We start from the raw sequence: 26475 nt of genomic DNA on the forward strand, positions 1-26475 counted from the left end.
TGGGGGGTGATAAATAATTCGCAACAAAAACCTCGCGTTATCAGTCCCTAGGGAGGGTTTGCGTCCTGGTTCCATCATAATTCGTCTTCTCAGCGAATGTGGACAGGTACGTCAGTGGGTTCGATTTCACGATGACGATTACGGGCATTACAACAAACTTACGTTTTTCCATGGCCTACTAAAGAGCTTGATTCTTTGACTTTGACAGGACGAAAGATGGGCGCTACGATTCCTTGGAATTCGTTTGATTAATTAAGGAACCCACAAAGGAACAGTACAACGACGAATATTCTTGCCGGCTGCTCTGGCCCTCGCTCGATCTCTCACCCTGACTTGCTCGCAGCTTCTCACTATCTCTCACACCACAGCCACCGGGAGCCGGCCGGCTTGATACGGCGCACTATTAAAAGCGATGAAGCAATAATAAAAGGGACCGAGCGCGTGCGAGTGAGCGAGCGCGTGTGACGGTAGAGCAGATGGGAAGGAAAACACACCAACCAGACAACAGCACCACCGTGATCACGGTCACGGTCACGGCCACGGCCACGGTGGCGATCGTGAGACAGGTTGGTAGAGTGAGCTGAGGAGTGAGCGGTTCGCCGTCCAAAACCTGACGTTATGAAATGGGACCGTGCGTGTGTGGGTGTTTTTTTTTTTGGGGTTGGATCATTTTTTCTCCAACTAAGCAAACTGGACCCTAGAAGTAGTAGGGTTTGGAGCAAACGATCACGATGTCCGATGCTTGGATAGTGGGTAGAATTGGAGCTCAAGTTGGTGTCCGTCTTACCCATCATCTTGCACACATGTGGCTTGGGCGTCTCCACCTCGATCGCGAGCAAACCTGCACGATCGTGTATGAGCTTCACTCTTCGCAACACACTTGTTCCCAGAAGCCGTCGTTCTCCCCCACAATATGCACTTCAGCTCACGCGGACGCACGTTTTGGCGGTGTTTTTGGAACCGATACCGAACTGAACAGACCAACGGACCGACGTGACCACCGCCTTCTCCACGAGGGCCCTGCTTATCAGCGCGAAGTTACTTAACGAACTAATTCGGCGGCGACAGAGACTGCCCGAAAAAAACGACGACTGTTTGGAGTTGATGCCGCTCGTAACCGGGACTCGGAACACCGCGATTGCTACCGTTCACACCTGCCACTACGCCTCTGGGGGGATACGATCGAAAAAGGGATACAGCCAACAGGGAGCTGGGCGTGATAGCGCGTGGGGCACGCATACTACGAGCTGTGGTTGGGCCGAACACAAACTTTGACGCGATCTGTGGAGACCCTGGAGTCGCTGAGATGATACGGCTCGGTTGTTGCTGAGTCTGCAACAGAGATTACTTTCGCTGGACATAGCCATGGGGTGCTCCTAAAGAAGCCGAATGATCAGTTAGGCGATCGCACTATGGTTCTGATGATCGACTCTTTCCATCGGAATGGTATACGGATGAGGTTTGATATTTTATTGAATCGATAAGGCTGCATTCAACTCTGTTAAGTTGTAGCATTTCGCCAGGAAGCTATCATTAATTTGACCTTCTACAAAAATTCTACTACATTTACTAAATCACGACATCACGGAGAGATGTAACGAGAAGATCGTTTCTAGCCTTGAAAACCAACCTTTGCTTCTTTGAATCAACAGTAGTTCCAGCAAATCAGCAATAACAGAAAATGAAGCTTGCGTGGTTTAATGTTCGCTTGGTGTTCACTTAATGACGACTGTGAGTTATTGGTGTTGAAATTAAGTATACTTTTAAGTTAGCTAGTATGTTATCAGCTTAGAAGTTTGTGTTTCGCTTAGAACTAACATGAAACAATGCCAATCGACGCTAATTGAATGTTTCATTTATTAACGCTTCACATGCAAATTCTTTTCGATTTTTACTAACGGTTGCCACCGAGATGTTCCATTTTTTCTAAGATATAGTTACTGAAAATGGTCCAAACCTGTATGAAGGTATTGCATTAGATGCACTGGTCAGTCTGTGTATTCTGTTGAGAATACCTGAGAATAATTACGATGCAAAATAATAATATTGCTCTAGCATTTGTGAATAAACATTGAACTTTTATTAGTTCCGATCGAAAAAAAAAACGTGTTCAATTAATACGTCGAATCAATTCGAGGTGTGTTAGCTATCAAGAGCTAATGTTTAGGAATTACGTTCTACCTTTGGAAAACAGAAAGTTCATGGAGCACCTACGTCGAACAATGTTTAGACTTTTGTGCATTGTATACGCTCCGCTAGATGAAGAAAAAAACAAACAGCTTTCTTTGTAGCACATTCTCGATCGAAAAGGCAGTCTAAAAATCCGAAAATTTGCACAAAAAACGATGCTGCGATCAAACGGCATAATATTCTTTCTTCCTGCACACGAAACCAGCCCATAGTGTCGTTTACGCGCCCGAGAGAATAATGTATGTCTCGCGAGAGCAGAAGATCGAGAGAGGATCGGGCTAAAGGTGCGAGCGTCAAAACCATGATTAGATTGCCGTGCTATCTATCAGCTGACCGTTTGGTAGGCTCGATGTCAGGCGCAGTGTGTGACGTACGCGCGAGTTTATCACCATTCGGCATCGCAGTGTGTCAGTCAGCTACATATCACACAATTTCGAGGGCTAGACAGGAATAGATTTTTTTTCACCATTTTTTGACTCCATCCCAATCGCATAAGGAGATCACCATCGCTTTCAGCCAGCCTAAGTAACTACTGTGATAGATTACAATTCATGCTAGCAATCCTAGCAATGATCAGGTAATTCTTCTGGAAAATAGTCAATTGGCAAACAAACAAGCTCATTCATGGCTAGGATTATGCTGGTGTTGCTTTGAAAACAGCTCTGTTTTGTTTTCATTCAACAGTTCTCGTTCGGCACATTGAAACATCTCGAAATAGCACCGGTGTTGATGTTCGATTGCCGATTGATAAGATAACGTCCGAACTAAATGGCCGACTGAAGATGAAAGTAAATCTTGCTCCACGTAAGAGCATTTTGCAACAATGTTAAGATGAGTGCAGCCCAATAATAAATCCTAGAAGCAGGCACGAGCTGTTGATTTTATGTTCTGCTTTTATTACTACCATGTGCAAACAAATATCAGTAGATGCAAAGCAAACGCCAGCTAGACAAAAACAACCAGGGAAAAATATTTTGCTCTCAGAGATTACTTGTTTTTTTTTTGCTGTTTGTCAGTTCGTTCCGTTGATTGCAATTGTTGGGGCTCAGGATCAACATAGAAACGTTACAGGAGATGATGTTTTGTCTGAAGTGGTGGCACTTGGAAAAGCCCCATAATAATACGAAAGAAATGCCAAATGCCAAGCTCTAAAGGCCCCAAAAGGCATCATTTAAATATATATCGAGCTAGCAGCAATTAGTGGAGCTTAGCTGATCGGACAAACTAATTGAAAGCATCTATCCCTTTTTCCGGTGGCTGGAATAATCGACATGACGTCGAAACTCGAAAGCTCCCCCAAACGCGAGCCGGCTTGACGACAGGAGCAAGAGGAAGAAAACCTTAGTCTCGCGCGTCTTCCAGACCAGCAAATAAGAGGCTTGCGAAACGCGCCAAAGTGGCCCCCTACCGAAATATTGCGTTGTGCGTCGTTCTTTGGCGATTTCAATGTCAAAAGGGTAATGATCGAGATATGTATGGTAGCTGTGTGCCTTTTTTTTTATTTCGCTTAAAATTTCATTCCACTCGTAGGCGCTGCGGTTGCGTTCAACGGGGGTGATCGCGCCCTCATCGCACACCCCCCTCGGACACACACACACACACACATAAACGAGTGGGGTTGGCGAATGAGCGTTAGAGCTCTCCTTCCAGGGTTTCGATCGTTTGCGGATGATGCCACGGTGTTTGGTCGTTCTTATGCCCTCCGTCTTGTATAGGACGGCACGGGATTCGTGTGGGATTTATTGGAGAGTTTTTGGCCCCAAAAACGGGCAGGATTAGGGGGTTTCGGCCCAACACACTCCCTTTTTATTTATTTTACGCTTGTTTCCTCCACGCCCGAGCACGAGTTCGTGCTCGACGTGCAAGGGTTTAAGCGCACCTTCCGCGGTAATACGAGCAGTACAATGCCGCCCCGAGGGAAGTAAGAATAAAAAACCAACCAGCCTAAGCTGCAACGGACCTCTGAGCTGATGCTGAGGCTTCCTTTTGAAGCCCTTCGAACGATCAAACCATCCAAATGAGACACCGTGTGAGACGAGACGCGTCAAATGATGCTGGCAGGCCGTGGATTGTATCATAAAATGGCTTTTCTCCGGAAGAAGAGAGCGAGAGAAAGAGCCAGGGACACGGGAATGCCCTTACACGGGGGTTCGTCGCTGAGAAAGATCGCCCGTCAGCGCACCAAATCTTTCGTTTCGAAGACAATTCCGCTCGCTTGCAGTAAGCGTTTTGCGTATTTTTTGTCTCTTTCCGTGTGTGTTCCGTGTGCAGCAATAAATTGCCCCATGTTCGATCGGATGATGAGGGCTGGATCAAGGACGAGAATTGTTGGATCGGGATTCATTCGGGCGCGTTGCTAATAAGCATAAGTGCACCTCCTTACACCGTACCCGAGGCCGGGTTTATGGCGCACCTTCAGCGCCAGGCGCTGCGGTCAGCACGCTTTATGACTCGAGCGAATCCAGCGTCCTCGGATGAGATTATATGCCTCGAAACGGGAAGCATCATTGCCATCATCGATCGAGAGCTGCTTAATGTGTACGCCGCCAACGTGCCTATGCGGAAATATTCGCATTTGCCGAATCGCAACATAAATCACGAGCCAGGCTTTAGCCTGCCCGAGCCGTTTCGAGTACGTGTTCGTCCCTTCTTCTTCGGTTCCATCAGGTTGGGCCAGTCGTCTGGCTGGCCGTTTGGGCTTTCGGGAGTGGTATCGGATCCTAATTAAAAGGGGCACCCCGAGCAACAACAGAAAACAGGTTTTCGACCGATCACCGCACGATCCTGCCATCCGCACCGTCCTAGCATCTAATTAAAAGGCTCCCGGTGTTAGTTTTCCTACAGCCTCGAGCTCCTCTTGGCCGGGGAGAGCCCTCGAAGCCTCGAGGGATGAGTTGGGACTTTCGGGCTTCGCTTGCGATCTTGACCTTCTCGCGGGACGCGTTGGCAGGAAGAAAACCGGAATGATCCGGAGGAGTAAAGCGAGGCTCTAACCACGCCAAAGTAAAAGAAGAAACGAACCCGATCGCTCGTTTGCTGGTCCGGGAAACGATCGCGGAAACACGGATGCTGACGGAAATATTCGGTTGGCCCGGTTATTTTATTTATTTTTCGAGTGCCTTTCCACACCACGTATCGGTTCGGCAGGATCTCGACATCAGCCCGTTCGGCGCGAGCGCATGTAAATGGGCTGTGAAACCGCCGAAACCACCCGCCAGACTCGTTAACTCGCTCGATTAGCGGCTCGCGGAAGCGAAACTCTCGTTTTCTAGCGAACGACGGCCACACTGGGACAGGAAAGGGACGGCTGCGCGACACCGGACGAGATCGAAAGTTTCACAGACAACGGGGCAGGACGGGTGGAGCCCCCGGGAGGCTGGGAACTCTCACCCGAAAAACCGGTGCCACTTCCCCGGTGCCTCATTTCCATTTCGAGCGCGCTAGATTGACCGATTTTTCGACTCCGGTCGAGATCTGAAACTGTGTCAAAATGTGAGCCCGTCGTCGTGGCCACGGGAAACGACGCGTCTGGCGGGCTTTCGAGGAGTGTGCGTAGGTTTTTCGTTGGCCTGGAAGGGTGCTGGAATGGTGGAGATTTTTTTTTTTCGCACATAAAATACTGGTTTTTTCTTCTGCGTACGAGCCCACGTTACGAGGCTGGCTGTTGGGCTTGCGATGGCTGGAATTAAATTGGGTCCAGAGTGCGAGAGCTTTTGATTGATTTTTGGTTTGCTTTCAGCTGAAGATGTGCTTATTATCTCCTTAAGAAAGCAATGATTTGGAGGTTGCGAGAATAATCAAACGCCTGTGTACGCTTCTGAAAAACCGTCCAATTGCATCAAGCATTCTTCTCGCGGCGTCGCATACATTCACCAACCGAATGGCGCTGGTTTCAATTAAAATCCGCCCCTACGCCCTACAGACGCAGCTTTTCTCCGACCCCAACATGGCAGAGCCCACGCGCCAAAGCATCGTGCTTAGCGTCTTTCGAATCCGGTTCGCTTGGTTCGTCGCCTCGCACTTTCAGAGAAAGGTTCACTACATCGACGAGCCCTCGGGAGATTGGCCCTCGGTCTACGGCAGCGCATTAGCATTAGAAGCCGGGCGGGAAAAACGGGCACCACCGCACCGTAACGTAACGGAAACGGTTCCATCCCCCGACACCCCATGGTTGGGAGGTTGGGGCTTTTTCGCTCGCGACACACGACGCACGATCGGTTGACGGAGGTTGGGAGAAATTTCCCTTTCACATAAATCCACATCCGCGCGCTCGTAACGAACCCCCCTGCCACCCTTTGATCCACCAACCTTCGATCATCCCACCCACCCGCCCGGTGAATGCGGTTTTTCCTTTCATCGGACCCGGCGGGCGATTTTTCCTGCGCCCTCGCCTGGGTTTCGCCAGTGCTTGGAACGGGTTTTCCCTCCAGACTCCCTAGCCGCCCGTTATCGCACCAACTAGCGGGGGGAGGACAAGTGGCACATAATCCCAGGAGAAAGCCACGTGGAGTGGCCCGGCGATACGGGAGGGAAAATGCGCCGTTTTCACTATCATTGATCGCCGCCATCAATTACGGCCATCGGTCATTCATTGATTCGAAACCCCGCCCCCCCCCTCCGGTGGGAAGGGTGACAGGTGTCGGGGATGGGGGGGAAAAGGGGGGGGAGGGGCGCTTTCTCGGAGTGAGGTACACTCCGCCGGAAACTCGATCGATCGATTGATCGTAGCTCGTTAAAATGTCCGTCGGACGACGTCGTTCAGGTTGCCTGGAGGCGCGCGCTTTTCCGCGTTTTTACCATAAACGCGAGGAAAAATGTGTTCGCGTAAAACTTGGTTCGCTTGAGTGCTTCAAGTGGTCCTTCTCACTCTCCCATATTACATCATCTACACCGGCTGCACGTCTCCGCAAGACCGTGGAGTCCGTGGAAGAATGTGAGAGAAATGGCGAAAAAAAAGAAGGAGGAATCAAATACGCCGCAAACGAACACAATGCATCATTTGCCCCGGGAGATGGGGATTTCTTGTGCCATTTCTGTCCATGGATCGGACCGCGCTGGAAGGCCCTTTGCGAGCCGTTTTGCACCCAACACAACGATTGGGCAACGCTCACGGTTGGCGAATAAATGGTTCACTGGCAGCCCTTGGATGTGTGGAAAATTCTGCTCAAACCAACAGGGCCCATAGGGCTCAAAAGGGATGATGAATTTCTCAACACCATTTGGTTGTGGAGTTTGTGTTTTGCTTCAGACGTTTTGCCCCACGACAATCGTCCCTTATTACTATCATCATCGTCATCATTATGCTTCATTACGGGAAACGGCTGGCGGCTAAGCGTCCCGGGAAAGCGTCCCAACCGTGGCCAGAGATTTGTTTTTGTTCTGTTCGTTTCCTTCGCCTGGCGCCAGCGAAGTTCTCGATCGACCTTCGCCAAACGTCGGCTTGGCCCTTCGCTTATTTCTTCCTTTTGCTTTCCTGGTGCTTCTTGCAAACCGGGCGGAGAAATATTGCTTGCCTGTTAAGCGTAAGTCAATCGCAGCCAAGACAACCTCAGGCCTGGGGCTCAAAGTGCAACTCTTTGTAATGAGTTGACGAAACAAATATCCCCTTCCCATGCACAAATCACACCGAACGGAAGTGCGTTTTGCGGAACCAGACGTTTTTTGCCTTTTACACCCAAAGGAAGTCCACCAGAGGCTGTTGTTTTTCCTTTTCCCCTGGGCCAAGCCGCCCTTTTTCCTGTGGTGCTGATTTGCCATTCTTGCAAATGCTTCAAAATTGTGGCCTTCCTTTCGGTGTGGTCTTTCGTTTGTGCTTTTTGGTTGTTTTGTTTGCTCCCTGTGTGGCGGGTCGATTAATTTGCGTCCACACGTTCCGTGACGTTTCGTTTTGGAAAAACCCGCCACTGCAGCAGTTGGCAAAAGTGCTGCGTAGGAAGTAGTAAAATTTAGCGGCAGGGAAAAAAATCGCGAGCCGTGACATCACAGCCGCCGAGTAGACGACGTCCTGTCGCGGTTTGAAGGCTCGAGGTTTCGATAGCAGCACATTCCTGCAGCAAATATATGGAGTTGCTAAAGCATGAGATAGTAGAGTTGAAGCAGGCCTCATTATCACGAAGTACGAAGGCATGAAAAACCAACGCTTATGCAAAAAAAAACAAAATAAAGTGTTTATGAAAGCCACGCGTCTCAAGTTTCACTATTACTTTATCAGCGAAATTGATTAAATGGGCTCAATACGAAGAAAAGGAAGAAGAAAAGGAGCCAAAATAGGTCTTGCCAGGCCACCCGTAGCCATAGCGTAGCGTAGTCGTAGTCAACACCATTACCCAGTGCCCGGGGACGTCCTGCGATCGATTTTCGCCGATTTCGCAAACCTCCTGCCGAAAAGCAGGCTCTGGAATTTTCCACCACCTGCGGTGCGATCGATCAGGGGAAGAAAATTGACGCCCAATATTTGTGCATGTCCGGGACCTTGGTCACGAAATTGGGACCAAACTGCTGGCTCATCGATTGCGATCGCAAGCTTGCCTTCATTTCGACAAATGGAGTGAGGAAAAAAAATTGCCCCCTTCCAACGTGAACCGGTGTCTTGTATCAAAACAAACCGCCAACTGCCGTGCCGAAGAAGTGGTCAATCGGTAAAGTGCAAATGAGCAAAGAAAGATAGATGGCCTCGTCTCGTTGGGGCGGGTTGTGGCCAGGATAAGCCCCCGTGGAGTCTGCACAAAACCTGACTGACTGACTGACTGACTGACCGTGAGTTGAATAACTGCAAACCACCCTCACTCGTAGCCAAACTGCTGCTCCCAATCAGCTCCGCTCAGCTCGTGTTCAAAATGACATCCGTCGCTTACGTTAGGTGGCTAATGTGGAGGGTTGATTGGTTGACCAATTTTCCACCACCAGCCTGCCTGGTGCTGTTGCTGCTGCTGACCGTGATAGCTCGGATCGAGAAAAAGAAGAAAACTCGATCTAACTGGCACACACACACACACACACACACACGCACAAGCGGCTCTCAATCGCACGCAGAAGTTGTTGATATTGAATCTAAAATTCTAATTGTAATTGCGGTCAACGGTAGTAGCTGTAAATGTCGGTTGGAACGGGACAGAAGGTATGATCTCCTAAAAACCGGTCGCTACACGCTCAGGACAAGGAGTCCCTGCGATCGACCATCGTCCAGAATCTGAAGAAGCACATTTAGCACGCCCCAACGACGCGAACAATTTTGAATGATGGTTTTCTATTTGTCACCCAAAGCAACTGAAGTCATCGCTTAAGCGATACTTGAAGCTTCTAGCCAGCAGATGCTGACTGCAATGGCCGATGATGTAACTGTGCAAGCGCTACCTTCGGCGGTGTTAATGAAGAAACCAGATCCAGCAAAGGCCAGAATGACCGTCTCCAGACGACACGGGAACACACGCTTGCAAGAACAGCTAACCGCCTGGATCTCGGATCGACTGCAACGAGTTCTCAGTGAGGAACCTAGACAAACGACAGCCACACCGACCACAAGTGCTTAATTTGAGGCGAGGATAATAATCGCTCCCCGCCAGCTAAGTGTCCGCGCAATCCGCGAGAAGGTCTCCTGTTACGTTTCCTGTCCAACGAGGCTCGGGAGCAAGAAAAAAGAAGAAAAACGAAAGCAATAAACACCGTCATCGAGCGGAATGTCGCCAGTCGACCAATCGACAGGATACGCCATTCCGTCGGTGATGGTCGATTGATGATAATAGTGCGGCTCGCAGACGTGAGCCGTGCCGGTCAGAATTGCACGATCGAGAACGAATTTCTAACGTCTTTTTTTTCTCCATCTCCTTAGTTTCTGCTAATTGGCCGTGCGTCGTTTCTGCGAAACGGAAAACTCGTCTGGTCTAGACGGATCGGTCACTGCTCTTGCGATCGAACGAAGAACGCACCGTTAAATGGCGTGCAGCAGTAACGCGTCCTGGCGTCCTGATGCTCATGTACCGCTAGATGGAGCAGGTGTGCGTCACGCAGCCCAAGATCCCAGATATTCAAGATCCACAGCCTACTTGATCGAAAATGTCAGTACGCGTCATCTCTCGTCGTTGGGCAGCTTTTGGGAGCGAATGCATGAAAGCAAGATGGCGGCTGAGTTGTCAGTGACACTGAGCACCGAGAGGGTCGCCGTGACGCCCGTAACATGAAACGCTTTGCGACGGATGGCCATTGGGATCAATGAATCCGACATAAACCCAGTTTGCAATTGGGGCGCCTTGGGGTGGTGACTAAATTGACCGTCCGGACGGGTTGTGGCCCCGGCCGGGATTCGGGCCGCTGGACTCAATTTCCCTGGCTTCGGTTGTGATTTATCTCAATCACCGATGCAACTGCCATGCCAGACGGGCCCGAGGATCGTTTGTATGCAAGCGGGTTGGCTTGGACGATCAACTTGGACGGCACGTTGACATACTTTCACTTTCCTTTGGGTTTCGCTCGCTTGCTCGTGGTGTTGGAGCTGAAATGGAACCAGCACCGATGGAACCGCCGCTCCATGGAGCTCCCAGAGAGTCCAGCGATTTCGTTTGGCAATTGGTCGGTGAAGCGATCACCGGCGATCACGCGGCCCTAACTGATCCGTCTGACCCATCTGATTCAATCTGGTGTAAATTGATGTCAAGAGTTCTAACCGGGCTTCCCGAAACGCGGAAGTACCGCTCAATTGTCGTTCGTCCCCGGACCAGTTCGATGACTTCTGGTCCCTCGGGAAGGGAGGCCAAGTCTCGAGACCTCGCTGAAGGGCTTCCCAAACCGGAGGATCATTGGTGTTAATTGGTGTCAATCTTCCCGGACTCTCGCGAGGTCGCTTGGCAAGGGATCCGGGATCCATCGTTGATTGTGCTCAATTTGTCATTTCGGGTCTGATATCGCCCTTTCGCTGGTCACGTCCACGGTTTCCCAGAATCTTCGGAAGAGTCTTAGAAGGACCAACAATCGGGAACATCTTGCGAAAGTCCATTCACCTCGCGGATGGTTGCGAAATCACGAATCCACGGCATGAGTCGGAGAATATTCGCCCTTTCGTTCACCTTGGGTGCCTTTGAGAATCTCCAAAAATTCTTACCCCTATCCCCACCCGTTTTCGTGGGGCTTCCAGTGACGGAAAAGGGTCATTTGCCTCCGCCCAAGCGCGCTTTCGTGAGCACAACGACCCTGTTTACTTCGCGAACTCAGCTTTTGGGCACACTCCAGCTTGTCGTGGGCATCATCAAAACAACGTCTCTCTCGGGTCCCTCCAACGGTGGGAGGGAAGAGAGAGAGAGAGAAAGAGAGAGAGAGAGAACACACACACCCGCACAACCGCGAATTAGCGCCCTGAGCAACAACCACCCCAAAAATGGGCAGCAACTCTTTTCCTTTTGCGGGAGCTTTCCGCGAGATGTTCCGCGTGGGGTTTTGTTTTTGTTTTCGTGACTCCGTCCGTCCGTTTCTCGGCAGGTCGTATTTTTTGTTGTTGTTTTCGGTCGTTTATTCACCTGCACTGACCTACGTCACGCCAGCGTTCAAGCCCTCTTGAGAGCGTCCAAAAAAAAAAGGAAAAGAAATAAAGTCACGCAAAGCCGAGTCAAAATCAACCCCGTCCGTTAGGGTGGGTTGTCAAACCACACGCCACCGAAATCTGCGCCATCTCTCCGTCCCTGGACGGCAAAAAGCGAGAGAACCCAACAGCAGAGAGAGAGAGAGAGAGAGAGATGGGACGAGAGATGAGCCGGCCATTGAACCCTTAAGTTCCTTGACTCGGGGCGCGCCATTATGGTCAGCGAACCCACGGTATGGTGGATTCCTGTGGGACCGGACAACCGATACCCGGCCCCCGGGGGTTGATTCTTCCGATCCTCCCCTTGGGAACACCTCCTCCTCCTCCTCCTTCTCCTCCTCCTCCTCCTACTGTACCTTCCTGTGGCCGTACCGCGATCTTCACCCGTGCGCTGTGCTGCCTAATTCGTGGGTCGCGTTTTTTCGTTCACGAATCGCGCCGGTTTCGCTATCTCACCCCCACCTGGAGGGAGGATGAGGTGGGGGAGAAGAGAGAGAGAGGGGTGGGGGGGGGTTGAAAAACGGGAGAACTGCACCGTGCCGGGCTTCGAGAACCATCAATCAGGGACCGTTTTCGCCAACAGGAAGCCGGCAGGGATCCGTGTTCGAGTGAGAAAAGCTCGCAAAAATGCCAATTCGGGCTGCGAACCATTTCCGGTTGGGTTTTTGGGGGGTTTGCCTTTTGTTTTCGTGACCCGATCGCCACGCGCAAGTTGAATGACCTCTAGACAGGCGATTTTTTTTTTATTTCCGTTAAATCAAACGCGAACCGGGGACCCGGGAAAGATTAGGCGAATCTTAATTTTGGCATTGCAACGGCGCTTCTCGCTTGATAATGCTCGTTCCAGCAAACGGGAGGGGTCATTGACCTCGCGATCGCGATCCGCTGGACATGAATTAAGGTTCGAAATCGCGCATTTGCTGCGATGTGGAAAGGCGCGCAAAAAGCAGCCAAAGACGGGTGGGTTCTATTTTTAGCCCAATCGAGAGGAGGAACCACCGTGATTGGCAGATTCAGAGCTCGCCCATTCGGCCGAGGGCCAAGAACCAAGGCACCTAGAACATCGACTAACCTCAAAGCCCAGTTAGCCGCAGCTCCAGACTGGCTTAGGTGAATTCCAGGCTCAACCCGATCGACGCAATTCCAAGAAGCTCCCAGGGCTCTTGGGCTTACATATGTATGCAGTAGACGACGTGTCCCGCCCGCCCGACCGAGTGACGGATGGGATGGAAGGGCTCACCACCCACCCGAACCACCCAAACCACCTCACTACCCTTTGGACGCATCCGCATTGCATCACAATCACGCCAGGGGAACTGGCCCGTCTTCTTCCCGGCCCCGACAACCGAGCCAGGTGTATGTGTGTGTGTGTGTGTGTGCATGCGTGTGTGTGTGTGTGTGTTTTTGCATTCCTCCCTCCCGTGGCGATCGAGCGATCGTACACATGTGTGTGCGCCTTGAGGTTGGTTGAGCGCGAATCCCGAAGCCAAACCGGGGGTTTCATTTCAGTTATTTATATTTATTCCATTTTCCCCCCACCGGCTCTTCCGCCCCACCGGCCACAAGGGGGAACTGTCGGCGTCGGCGGGAGTCGTAAGGAAAAATGGTTGCATAACCAATTCGACCGCGAGGGGTTGTGTCCTGGAGGCCGCCATCGTGTTGCAGAGGAAGAGAGTTCATTCCTCCGAGTTGGCACGCGTTTTTCTTCGGCAAGATTCTCGCAGTTTCGAACCACGTTGGCTTGGGAGCCCGGTGTTGCTGAAGGTTTGCAACAAAGTGCACCGGAAGGGATGCATTTTTCTGCGCTGGTTATGAAACTGCACAAGCCCACAGTGGGGGAGCGATTTTATGCACACAATATTGGGTTTCGAAGGACTAAAGGACACCTCAATTCAATCGTTTGTGCATCTTTATCCTGCGGAGGGTTTTTCACCAAAATTTCACACCAGGAAACGATCCTCTCACGACACATCCTTGCATTCCACGGTCGAGCCAATGGTTGCGCAATCACGCAAAACCCTAAAACGCGAGGAAAACGGAGGAAAAAAAAAACCCGCAACAACAACGTAAACAGTGTACGCCCGGCCCGGAAACCAGTTCCACGGGCAGAGTGTCAATGCCACGACCTCAAGCACGACCTGCGTCAGTCGACATAACGCGGCAGGCCGTTTAGAACGAGTTCGAGATACGAGAGCAAGCGAGATCGAGAGCAAGAGAGAGAGAGAGAGAGCGGGGGGGGGGGGGAAGCACACACGAATGCATCCGGCAATCGAATGTCCACCCCCACGGAAGGGCTTCCGAAAAATTTTTCGCGACCATCCACACCGATCGATCACAAAGCGCACCCGCAGGCTCCATATCTGAAAAATTCGAAGGCGAACCTCGCACTTGATCTTGATCCGGTCCCATGACGCGAGGCGGCTCACCTTCGCGCGAGGGCACACGCACGCGAACCACCCGGGCCAGCCAATTTGCATGGACAGCCCATAAAAAGCGCGACGATGAGTCGTCACCACGATCGACCCACACGTCGCGATCGTCGTCGTCGTCGTCGGGAAGACGACACTAAATCGATCGCGCTTCCGGATGCGACTTTTACTCACGGTGAACCGGTCACCGAGTGAGTCCTGAACGCGAGCAGACCACGCAGGCTTCCGCAACGTGCTGTTCGCGTTACGCAATAGGAAGCATTGCGTGGCAGCGTGGCGTAGTGCAGTTGGGCATTCGTCCCCTATCGATCGATCCGTTAATCGCATCTGGCGGGAATGGTGGTTTGTTGCAGCACCCTCGAAGGTCACTAGGAAGCGTCACACTGCCTTACACGTGGTATGTGAGGGTGTGTGTGTGTTTGCGATTATCGATCGAGTGGCAGCTGATCGGGAAATGCCTGCGGGTGGATTAACTTCTTGGTAGCTTCTTGTTTCCGACGAGGCCGAGAATTAGTGATACCAGTTCCGGTACACCTGCACGAGGTCGATCTGATCTGCTGTACGACGGTGCAGGTTTGTGGGTTCAAAATTTAGCCAAAAAGCAGCCTCCAACCTTGGGTCAGCGAGGGCACTTCAAACAAACAAGCCGTTATCTGTAATGCGGCGCCACAGAAGCGCGAACCTGTGGAGGAGCATTTTTAGCTGCTTTAGCGTTTGTACAACTAGATAAATAAGCACCACCCCGATAAGCTGGCTGTTGGGGTGACTCGAGGTTCTCAAAACCTTGACTACGTAAGATCCCGCTAGCACTTAGAACAGGAGCGTGGAAAGAAAAAAAAAAAAAGAAAAGCCACAAGCGCTGGAAATAACCGTTCTGAGCGACGACCCATCGCCGCTCATGATTGAAGAAATCACCCCAAAGAACACCCCAAAAACCCACCCCGAAGATAACGGACACTCACACAGTCCCGGTGGAAACGATCGACTGCAGGGAACGCGATTAATTGCGCCTCCTTTGACAGCAACAACCCGTCGATGGTTTGCTCTGGCTTCAGTTCAAAGTCATCGGTTGAAATTGGGCCTCGCGTTAACGTAACGGCCACGTTCACGTTTCGATGCGCGCACACGTGGCACGACCCGCGCATGATGTTGGGGGTTTGAACGGCGCAATTTACGAAACCGTGATCATGAACTTCACCACAACGCTTCCAGAGCTGTTTGCCACCCTTCGTTAGGGGGCTTCCCTAGGACGCAGGGTATCGAGAGTAAAAGCACGCTTTGGGGGCGCGAAAAACCAAAAAAAAAAAACAACAAATTCTCCACGAAAGATCCACGAAGCGAAAAATCAACAGTCAGCCAGGGGGCCAACGGGCGGTTTGAGTTCATTCACCCCCGGGTTCCAACGCAACAAAACAAACGAACATGACGGTTCTTTTCGGTGGCCCTCGTGCGATGGGTTTGTGCGAGAAAACGTGGTGGAGGTCTCGCTTATCGCTGGTGGGTCGTGGAAAGGCGGGCGCAATAAATAATCCGGCGGATGCCTCGAACGGGCATGCTGTGAGATGCGCCGAGAGAGACCAAGAAAAAAAAAAAGCCCCCAATTTAAGAAAAACAGCGATTACGTAGCCGCAACGCCGTATCGTCCCTGGCAGTGACCGAGCTTAATTAACGGACCAAAAACGGCGCTCACAGGGGTTTCGGAGAAAAATGCATTCCAAGTGATGCACTCGTGTAAGGGATGCCTTCCGGATGCCGATCGACGAACCACGGTGCCATTGACCCGCATTCGAACGCGCCTCGATGAAGTCATCTTTCTGCGAGGGCCCGAGATGGGGTGGTTGTCTGAAGAAAACAAAAATTAAAACCACCCGAGAGAAAAAAAAACGTATTCCACCCCATGTTATCGGTGCCAGCAACAGCGCCGGTTCGTTTGTTTACCGGTCCCGGTAGTAATGCAAACAACGCGGATCGTTTGCGTAGAGATCGCAATCAGGCTGTTGGGGCGTGAATTGAACTGCAAAAAAAAATGACACCCTTGCGGTGGTTCGGGCCACTCCCGAAATTTGGCCATCCTTCCTGATTGGAATCGCATATAAAAACCGCTCGAATTCGCTGAGAAACGCTTTTGTTTGCCTGGCGGATGCTGCGAGAAAGGGTGGCTTAAAGCTCCATCGAGGGCTTGCAATGAAAGGGGTGAATGACTACAGAAAAAAAAATTCGACCCACTCTCCCGAAAGCTTGTTGACAAACGCCCTCCCATTTCGAGCCCCGAAGGCGTAAATAACGCATCCACGCGAAGAAAGTGGCTATTTGTTTGCGATTTTGCCGAAAATTTGCACCCTCCTTAGGCGCGATTTGGGGCCATTTTTGTCCACTGGCGTCACGCCACGCGAGGCCAATGACGCAGCCCGTGTGTAACCAGCTGCCTGTGGGTGTGGAGGTTCTTCACACAGACAGGCGGTTTTGTTTTGTTTATTTTTTTTTGGACGGAAATTCCACGAACTCTCGCAAACCCACGGAAAAGAGCCGCGTACGTACCATTTCCCAACCGCCATTTGACGCGTATCTATGGCTACCGGAATTTCAACCCCTTCGGTGATTGCAACCTTCGCACTCCCCCCCGAAAACAGCATCCAATTCCACCCACTCCGAAGGGGTGGATTGCAACATGACACGCACGCCCAAAATGGGCACCCTGGGAACCACGAGTTTTCCGAGTACTTACCCAAGAACGACCGAGGCGACGATGGTTTGGCTCCACTGGCAAGACGGACAGGGGGGTTCGTTTTCCGTTCCCCACCCACCTACCTACCCACCTCCACCTGCTTTCCTCTGGTCGAACACCGGAGCCAATCGGAGGCCAACCTGGCTGGTGGCCTGGTGGCGTAGTGACGCAACAGTTGCCTTCCGCGTGCGTGCGTGATAAACTCGCGTGTGTGCACGATTGTGCACTTGGACCACCGGTTATGTTGCCCACCTCCAACGCACACACACACACACGGGCGCGTTGGCAGCTGTCACCGTGTACGGCTGCACTTTACACGCACTCGGAAGGGCTGGCTGGCTGGCGAGCTGACGGGAGCCTTACGATGAAGGCTGAGTGGGGTCACACTGTCTCGTTCTCACGGCGTGTTTATCCGTGCCCTTTTTTCACCGCCAACCAAAGCCGCCTATTTTTCGCGACTTGGTTTGGAACGTGGCTTCCCAAAATAACCTAACGTCCCGGGGAAATGGGCACGACTTTCAAGGGCACAATCTCTCTCTCTCTCTCTATCTCTCTCACGTACGCCGGGATGCTTGCAGGGACTTTGGTGGGTGATCTCGAAGGGCCCTAGGGACCTGGCCTGGCCTTATCGCAGTGACATTGAGCCGCACCGATCGAGGACTGTTTTATCTCGTTCTGCGCTTGTTCTGCACTTCCGAGCACGCGGTTCTCACGCAAGCACGCACGCACGCACGCACGCAAGCACTTGATCGCGCGATCGATCGTTTCGACTCCACACACGCGTCAATGGCGTCAAGCTGGCTGTGCTGTGGAGCCCGGAATGAATGGTTCGTGAATTCACGATCGTTTTCGCACTGATCGCTAGTACACCGCGGACGCACACACTACACGAACAAAACGCACACCTCTGTACCGGGCCGTGGTCGAGCACCGTCTGACGCGAGCGCGGCCCAATTTGGTCATCCGCGTGGTAGGCGCCTTCGCAGAGAGCCGCCAACGGGTGCCGCTCTTCCTTGGGGAAAAACCTTGCGGAAAGGAAGGGAAGCGAAGGTAGAGGGGGAGGATGGGGGGGGGGATCGCGAGATGCTGGGTATTGAGCGAGAGAGAGAGAGAGCTAGTTGGTTGCTCTCGCGAAATCGCTGATCTGGTAGTCCGCGTCGATGATCATCGTGCCGCGATCATCCCGGGGATGCGCCAGCTTATGAGAGAGTGAGAAGGCAAAAGGGGGTGTGTGAAAGAGAGTGAACGTATGAAAGAGAAGGCTTAAAAGAGGCATTTAATAGGCGCCCCATTGCGGTGGATTAGCCACGGTTGGAGATGGCTCTCGCTTTCCTTGTGGATTGCGTTTTGTTGCGCCGGTGTTTTAAGGATCTCCTTGGGAAGGATGCCGCACATGAGGATCGTGTGCTGATCGGGTCTTCAGTTTCGATGACCTGCGACCTTAGCGAGTTGGCTCGATCATGTCCAGGGAGTTAGTCGTAAGCCATGGATTACGGTGTTTAATGCTGAAACCTTCCTAAGTGTTAGTTGAAATATAAGTACATTAGTTAGAGAAGTTTTCTTTTCGAGTTATGCTGCAAGCCAGTATAGGTTATACTTATTCACTTTTTATTACTTACTTATATTAGTTTTGTTTTAACTCCTTGCAAACTCTCGTTCAAACGCGCTGAAGAGATTCCTTCAAGAAAACACGTTTTTCAAAAAGATATAACACAATCAAATTGTTATATAAATGCCATAACACGAAGGGTTTTTGCTAGCAATTCTTTCTAGCCTTAATGTGCGATATGATTCAACTGCGTTGACAAATTTAGAAGCTTCTCAAAGAAAAACATGAAATTATACAGTTCTGTAACGAATCCACGCACATGCCATTGTCGGTACTCAATCTGCGAGACACGACTTTTTCCTTACATGCGAAGCTTTCCGCAATTCATTCCTTTCCAAGGGCTCGCCCTAACGCACCCTGGACGCACTGGAAACCAGTGCAACGGAAATCGTAATCGCCAGGCTCACTCAACTCGTCCGAAAATTCCTCACAACCAAGTCTCGCGTAAAGCCCAAACCATCCACGGCACTTCCTCGGGAATGAGCGATTGTTCCGGCTGACCAACCATTCGTCCGTTCATTATTTGCGATTGCGGGTTTGCGCTTTTGTGCAACAATGTAGTCGCACGAGTTGGGACACGAGCTTCGGTTCGGAATGCCAGAACGGGATGTCGCTTGGTCTGCAATCACCAAGGACCTGCCAGCATCACCGAGACCGTGTTGTGGCACCGAGCCAAAAGAAAGACCGCCAAAGCCGCAGCTGCAGTCGGAAAACAAAAGCGAACCCTTTGCAGACCATCCAGGAGCACCAGGAGAAGCGGAAAGAACAACAGTACAACAACCTGACACCAATTACGATCACATTAGCTGGCGCTCTGGTCCGCCTTTCCGTCGAGGGGGCAATTTTCCGGGAAAACACTATTATACCACCGCATCCTTCGAAAGGGTCGCAAGCTGCTGTGGTCGGTAGCATAATTTACGCGAGCGAATGACACGATCGGTAGGATGGGCTGGAAGGGCTCTCATCCCTACGACACGCACCAATCGCCCACGGGGAGGTCGCGATTTACTCATTAATATTTATGAAATGGACCACCGCAACGCCGCTGTACGATGATCGCGAATGTGTGTGCGCGCGTGCGCGCGCGCGCGAAATCACACCAAACCGCACGGCGTAGGGCGTAGGGCGAATCGTTAATTAAAAGTTAGCCCCCGCAAGCCACCAGGGGGATTGATGACGCGTCAGGGTGCGTAAAGGTGCGCGGGATCAAATTGGTTCCCATCCTGAAGGGCCACGATCCTGCCCACTTCCTGGAGCCACACCGCTACAAGAGACCTTGGGATGAAGGACCTTGGGATGATGATAACAAACGTCCCATCCTTTCCCGGGGGAACGTTCTCTGACCTCAAGAAACGCTCCACCAACAAACCTCTGCAGACCAGCCCATTTTCCATCGTCCCTTCGCGTGCTGTTTTGAACCTCGAGCTCATACACTGGGGAGACCGATGGGGAGGGATAATTATATCACTTACCTGCAATCGCTGGAACTGAAGGGCGCCGAACGGTGGTGGTGGCTGGTGAAAAGTGAAAAGAACTATTTGTCGTCCTCTTGTCACCTTGCGCGATGCAATTACGACGAAACGGCAGAATGGCGGATCGTTGGATCGGTGGATCGGTGGAAATCACATCCTCTGAAAACGGGTGCTGCAATGAACCGGTTTCTGGGGGTCTCCGTTTGGATTTAGATCGAAAGGATAAGGCAGATGCATTGCGGGCATTCCAGCGACAGAACGGCTCGATAAGGGCGATTGGCGAATGAAAACCACCATCTAATGTGTAATTGAGCACATATTCTCGTCGTTTCGATCCCTCTGCAAATGATTCGTTGTGAATGGTTTGCGATTACTTAAAACCCCTGCTGGATGTAGTATTCCACGAGGTGTTCTAACCTCGTTCACGATCCTGAAGCAAATGTCACCTTCTTACGGCATCTAGTAGACATGTTTCATGTGCTCTCGAGCGTCAGAGCTGGATCCAAAGTCTATGATCCATAATTCATGTGAAACATGCCGGTTAATCTTATCAACTCACCCACCGTTGATGAATTCATTGATAAGCTGGCTGGTTGTTTGTTGAAAATGTGCTAAAAATACACCCCATCATCTCATCCGTAGGTCCTTCCTGAGCTCCTCACACCCATGGGAAAGCTCGCCGATGTAATGTATACGCTAATTTTATGCATTGATTTCTGTTTTCTCGCTTACGATGCGGGGGCTGCTTAGACGCCTGTTGATAACGATTTTTCAACCTATCTACGCCTCATTTTCTCGACCGCAATTCACGGAAACAGGCTAAGCAACTGCCCGAATGCTTTGAATACCTGTTTTGTAGCACATTTTTCCCACCCTCGGGCAGTGGACGCAAACAACAATAGGATTACACCGGGCGTCGGGAAAAGTGTCACAATAAATCAAAGGCATTTCCTCATCGGCGGAGCTTTATGATTTTTTCTACACACTCTCTCGCTATCTCTCTCTCTCTCTCGCGCGTTTTCTTTCTCGGAGGGTCTTAGGCTGGAGCAGGAGTGGTTTTATATTTTTTCCCCCATTTGAATCCTTCATCACCGCAGTATGGTTTCCCTGGTGACGTACAATCCGATGATCGATATTTGCATTGGCAGGATGAAAAGCGGTGTCCTGCAGAACGTTGCACCGGGTAGAGAACGGAAAGACGTTCGGGAAGGGATTCGATTTGAAGGGGCGCATAAATAACACCATCCATTCGATGGGAACAATCGGTTCGGTTTCGATGGTATAAAAGAGTTCGCTGGACATTGGCCGTGTTGTATTCGACTCTCAGCAGCTAGTGAATACGTGTCGGAAAATTTTAGGCTACAAGTGAACGTAAATTTTCTAAGCATCATGACTGCCATCAGGTGAACAATCTTTGCTGAACTGCAAGATGAGTGTGCTTGTGTTAATTGATTTATGCTTCCATCGTTCAAAGCTCATCCCGTCATTTGGTGGCCAAGCTGTTCCTGCTGGTGGCGCTCTGTGCTGTGTTACTTCCGGTTCCGGGCGCGAGTCAGGTAACCTTTTCCCGTGACTGGAATGCGGGCAAACGTTCTCTGGCGGAACCCGCCAGCAACGGAGTCACGGAATGCTCTGCCATCTGGCGCTCGGTGAACAATCTATGTGCGGCCGTAACGGTGAGTTTGGTGCTTTTTGTTATGTGAAATTTAATAGAAATGTGTTGTTTGTTTTTTTGATAACAAACAAAAATAATCAAATTTTCACTGCAACGTAATTCGTAAAACAAACTAGCGCTATAAAAAGTTGCTTGTCCCTGGATTGGTAGCTGCTATAAAATAAGCTACTATAAAGCTTGGTGCAATATGGTGATGTGTTATGCGTGTTGCATACTTTGATGGGCATAAGACAAACGCTTCATAGCTGGGAAACGCTTAAACGCTTCGATTTTCCATGGCTTTTCTTTGCCATGAAAACTAGCTTCTCTCAATTTGTTTCATCAGATGGTCAGCTCAAACCATACATTACTTTTTAATATTAAATTTTCCGATGATCACCCAATCCTCAATTCAACATTCTATGCTTACATTTCTCATACGCTAAAACAACTTTACTTTTGGGCAGAAAAACATTCAACATTTAACGCTCTGTGAGACACGCTCGCTTCTGAAGTCCTTGCAAACGGACGACTCCTCGATGGAAAGTAACAGCGGGAATAACTTGCCGATATTCTCCAGCAGCCATATCTAACTTCTGTAACCTAGCTGAACGTTTAGTGATCTTCTAGTCGTGGTTGTGGCAGCCTACGAGACCGGCAAATGTGGAAGCACAACATGTGCCATATCATCTGTATCAGCATAATAGGTGGCATTGAGCCACCATTTAAATACTCAAACAGCGGTACATCCTTAACCAAAGACCCCCTATAAATGGTTTCCTACATCCTTATAAAATGATAAAACTGTATCGTCCTTCCAAAAAATGTCCCCCTGCACATTGTTAAAAAAAGATATCGCAGCATGTAGATGAACGGAGAAACACAGAAAATTCCATTGAAAACAAAAAAAAACGTCGCTACAAAATCATAAAAACAATAAAACTAAAATCGTGTGCTCAACATGGCCGTGGTCGTTCGATTTGTCAGCCACCGAAACGCTCGTTTTCTCACGTTGGCTTTTACTTCTCGAAACCTTGCAGCAGGCATTTTGTCGTGCTCGTTGTCGTGTGCGTCTTGAGCCTTTGGAGGTGGAAATGAAAGAGTACCGATCCGTTCCCATGCCATCGGGCGTGAAGTGGAACGTTGCAATGACGCATCCGAAAACGCACGGCTCAGACTGCCGGTCGGGACGAATGGGTGAATTGAAAATTAATTTCTCTCGGAATAATATTTACTTTTCTTTCCCACCGGGCTCGGGCTCCGGAGGAGTGTATGGAGCGCTTCTCGGTTCCGTCCAACGATTGTTACGATGATGACTTCATCCCGAGGTTGCGTTTCGAGGTGAAGGAATGCACATTAAGCTTCTTGTTGCACTGCTGCAATTGGTGCCAATGTCAGCTATGCAATTAAAGTATCAATATATCTCTCCTTTTTCGTCTCTTGTAGCATAGAAAAGGGTCAGTTAGTTTTTGAATCAGCGCAAAAATAAAATTTTCACCGAAAACCCCCGATGAAACTAGGGGGATAGGTCCTTTGACGCGTCAAGCAACGCGTGTAAACACAAAATCAAAACCCAACGCCGGAACATGATGGCGTTGCGTGATGATTATTAATGAGGGTCATATTATCGTACGCCAAATGCTACCGCACGAGGCGAGCTGAGACGAGCAAGGTGGACAAGCTTGCCCCACGACGAGTAGACCGAAAGGAAACAGGCATTGGGGCCTCTTGAACGATTAACTGCAGCTCGAGGGCGACTGCGGGAGACTAGCAACAACGGCAAATGGCACCGAGAGGCACACTTAGAGGGGGCCTAAACCCGCCCATCCTCATCCCGCTTAAATCCTCATCCCGGCGGCATGAACAAGAGAACAAAGCCTTCTCCTCCAATGACGGCCGCCATTGTTATGTTTCAACCCATCGGGATCCTTCTCATCGGGTAAGCAATAATTTGAATTATGCTCTCGAGTGATTTCGTGCCATCGAGTAGTAGGCGATGAAAGCGAGAACATCAAAATGCTGCTCATTGATACCCGGTAGTCGATAGCTGCAGGAGGCCCAGCCGCAGACTCATGCCGGCATGTTTGTCGGCATGCCAGTTGGCATGGCAACCGAGTCTAAGCGCATGACGAGCCATCTTCGAGCAAAGCGCGAAAGGAACACACTCGACGAGGCTTCTTCAGGGTTTTTGGAGAAGCTGCACGCTTCTTTTAAATCGTTTAGCGGCTCATTTAACCGTCGCCTCCAACTCGCCGAAATCATTTGAGCCTTTTTGTGTGCTGAGGCTCCTTCAGGTTGTTGTTGGTTTGATGAACACTCGAATGTGATTGTGTCTGCGGCATCCATAGCAAATTGTACGGAATTCGTTGTTGCTCCAGCGGCAAGAAAGATGAGCCGCAAGTTTCTTCCATTCCATTTTTTTCACTCTTTTTCAATGATCAGTTTTTAATCACACTCAATTTACTCCTAATCAACTGTGAGCTAAAGATAACACGCTGGTTCTTCGTACCGTACCGCGTTCGTTATTTGACCCTGGCCGGGGCCTATTTATGTTTATCCTCCATTAAAAATAAACCTAATAATTTTGTTTTCACCATCATCATTCGGTGCGGCATCTTATTACAGCGCTATGAACTGTGGGCTCAAGATTTACGCTACAAATAAGCTCAAACCACGAGAACGGGTCCCGTGGTCCCTCCATGAATCAAATCCAATCAACTTAGCTCACACTTTAGTGCGGCCCTCGGTCAAGACCTCCAAGGAAAGGGTTTCCAACGGACCCAAAAACGGAAGCCAACATGGGAGGCCATGATTCTCAATCTCACGCCCCCGGGGCTCACGGGTACGGTGGATCCATTTTAAATGATTATTTACGACGTGTGATTTTCGACCCTGGCCATGGACCAGCGCCGTTTGATTTCGCCCCGAAGGTCTACTTTGGGTTTGGTGGAGGTTTTGAAGGCCCCGAAGCTCAACTGGAAGTAAAATCGATGGAAGAAAGAACACAGGGAAATCACAGAAGGAAAAAAAGAACAACCAGTGGCAAACTTCATTATCCGAAATAATAATGATATTTATCATCATTAGAACCGTTAAAATTATCAACGCCCCGCGTGCCATCACGCTGGCCGTTGGCAGGGATTTTTTTTCTGGTGGTCTCTTCGTCCTTTTCGGCCACCTCGTGTGGGGTGTCTCCGTTTCCACTGGGTGCTCATACGACGGCCCATATTTTCCGGGCCCCGAAGATCCGTAGCGGTAATGTAAATAAATCGTAAATTTCGTCAACACCGGTTTCCCGGTCGGTGGGTTAGCTCGGAAGCTGCCGGTGGCTATTTATGTTTCGTGGTGCATTTTGAAGCAGGTTTGGTTTTGCGATGTTGTTGCTGTTGGTTCGGTCGAGCTTGACAGATTTAATGGGCCCTTCGAGGAAGCGGACCCTTTCGTTGCCAGTATCCTTGGTGCCTTGGGCGATTTCGGCCGCTCGAAAGAAGTCTCTGGATCAAACGGAAAGCGATGAACATGTGCAGGATCGATTGCTTATCGAACGAAGAAAATACGCTGCTATTTCAGCTGGAAGTCGCACAATCCATCGTCTCGTTTCACTTCCTGTCATGGCAATGATTTTAAGGAGTAAAAGAATGTTGAGGTAATGAACGTCTAACGAAGTCGTACTTTATGAAAAGTGTGTTTCTTTTACCCACCAACGGTTGTTGTTGATGATGGTGCAAGAGAAAATGATTCATTTGAGATTCCGCCAGCGCCTGTTGTGTTTCTCACGCCCACGGATGTTTGTGTTCTGGATTAATGCGAAAGTTACTTACCATGTGGTTGCAACTAAAACTAAGCTCTGTTGCCGAATGCAGTACTCGAAGACGCTTCCAATACAAAGAAACCCGTTAAAAGTAGCTAAATGTTTAGACCATTCGATCGTAAAGCCGAACAACACCGCACACCCAAAAGGTCTCTTGTCCCGAAAGCAAAACGGCAGCAACACCAACATAAAGGACGTGTTAGAGACACGGATACCGGTGCTTGAAGGACACCGAAGGGATGCTGAAAGGAGCCACCAAAACACAAAACAAGCACTAAGCGCTCGTGAAAGCACGCCAGCAGTAATGATCCGTGTGCACGTCGTCTTAGACGGATGAGACGCAAATCCTTCCGAATCCTGGGCATGGGAGGACGACCAACAGGATCATTTCCATCAATCGCAGGAGTCACCGTCACCGAAGCATCCTTTAGCCATCGCAACCAGACAGACCAAGCTAATGAACGAAACGGAACCCAATCGGAAGGAAACGAAGCGGTAATGCTTTGGTGACAAAAAACTTTCCGGAATTTCCGAAACCAATTTCCGCAGCTGGACCGGGACACGTCGCGAACACAATGGACGGGAACATTAATACGCACCCGAGAACGAACCCAGGGTGTCTGTTGTTTGGCCAACGCCAAGAAGTCAACAGCCTTCTGGTCGGTCTGGCCAGAGGACAGGATTTCGGGTGTTATTGTTGTGCTAATTTCCGCACCGAGCATCAACCCGGCTCAATTAACAGAACCAACAGCGGAAATCGATCGTCAAACACACACACACACAGACGACCCGAAGGAAAGTGGAAAGGGTCGAGAATGGGAGAGAGAGAAAAACACCGGAACCGAAATCCGTTCCTGGGTCCCAAATCCGGATGATCGGAGCTTTTTGGGATGTGTAAGGATCAAGCAACTGTGTGTGAGTGCGTTGGAGAGATGTGTTTGACCACTTTTGAGCGGTGTTGGAATGGTCTTTGTCCTTGGCGAGAGTTGGTTTTTTCCTGCTTTCGGTAGAACCGGC

At 50.3% G+C, this 26475-nt stretch overlaps 1 protein-coding gene across 1 annotated transcript; it reads left to right on the forward strand.

The window, feature by feature from the left end:
- The first annotated feature begins 21339 nt into the window (after positions 1-21339).
- On the forward strand, positions 21340-22599 carry LOC128731846 (adipokinetic hormone/corazonin-related peptide-like). The gene is made up of 3 exons (XM_053824994.1): positions 21340-21396; positions 21468-21669; positions 22115-22599. The coding sequence occupies exons 1-3, from the start codon at positions 21383-21385 to the stop codon at positions 22238-22240; spliced, it is 342 nt and encodes a 113-aa protein (XP_053680969.1). The 5' UTR covers positions 21340-21382; the 3' UTR covers positions 22241-22599.
- Positions 22600-26475: the final 3876 nt, after the last annotated feature.

The sequence above is a fragment of the Anopheles nili genome, chromosome 2, assembly GCF_943737925.1.
Source record: "Anopheles nili chromosome 2, idAnoNiliSN_F5_01, whole genome shotgun sequence".
Classification (NCBI taxonomy): Eukaryota; Metazoa; Arthropoda; class Insecta; order Diptera; family Culicidae; genus Anopheles; species Anopheles nili.

Coding starts and splice junctions, on each gene's coding strand:
- LOC128731846 (XM_053824994.1), top strand. Junction 21,670..22,114: donor ATCTATGTGCGGCCGTAACG/GTGAGTTTGGTG, acceptor ACTTTTGGGCAG/AAAAACATTCAACATTTAAC.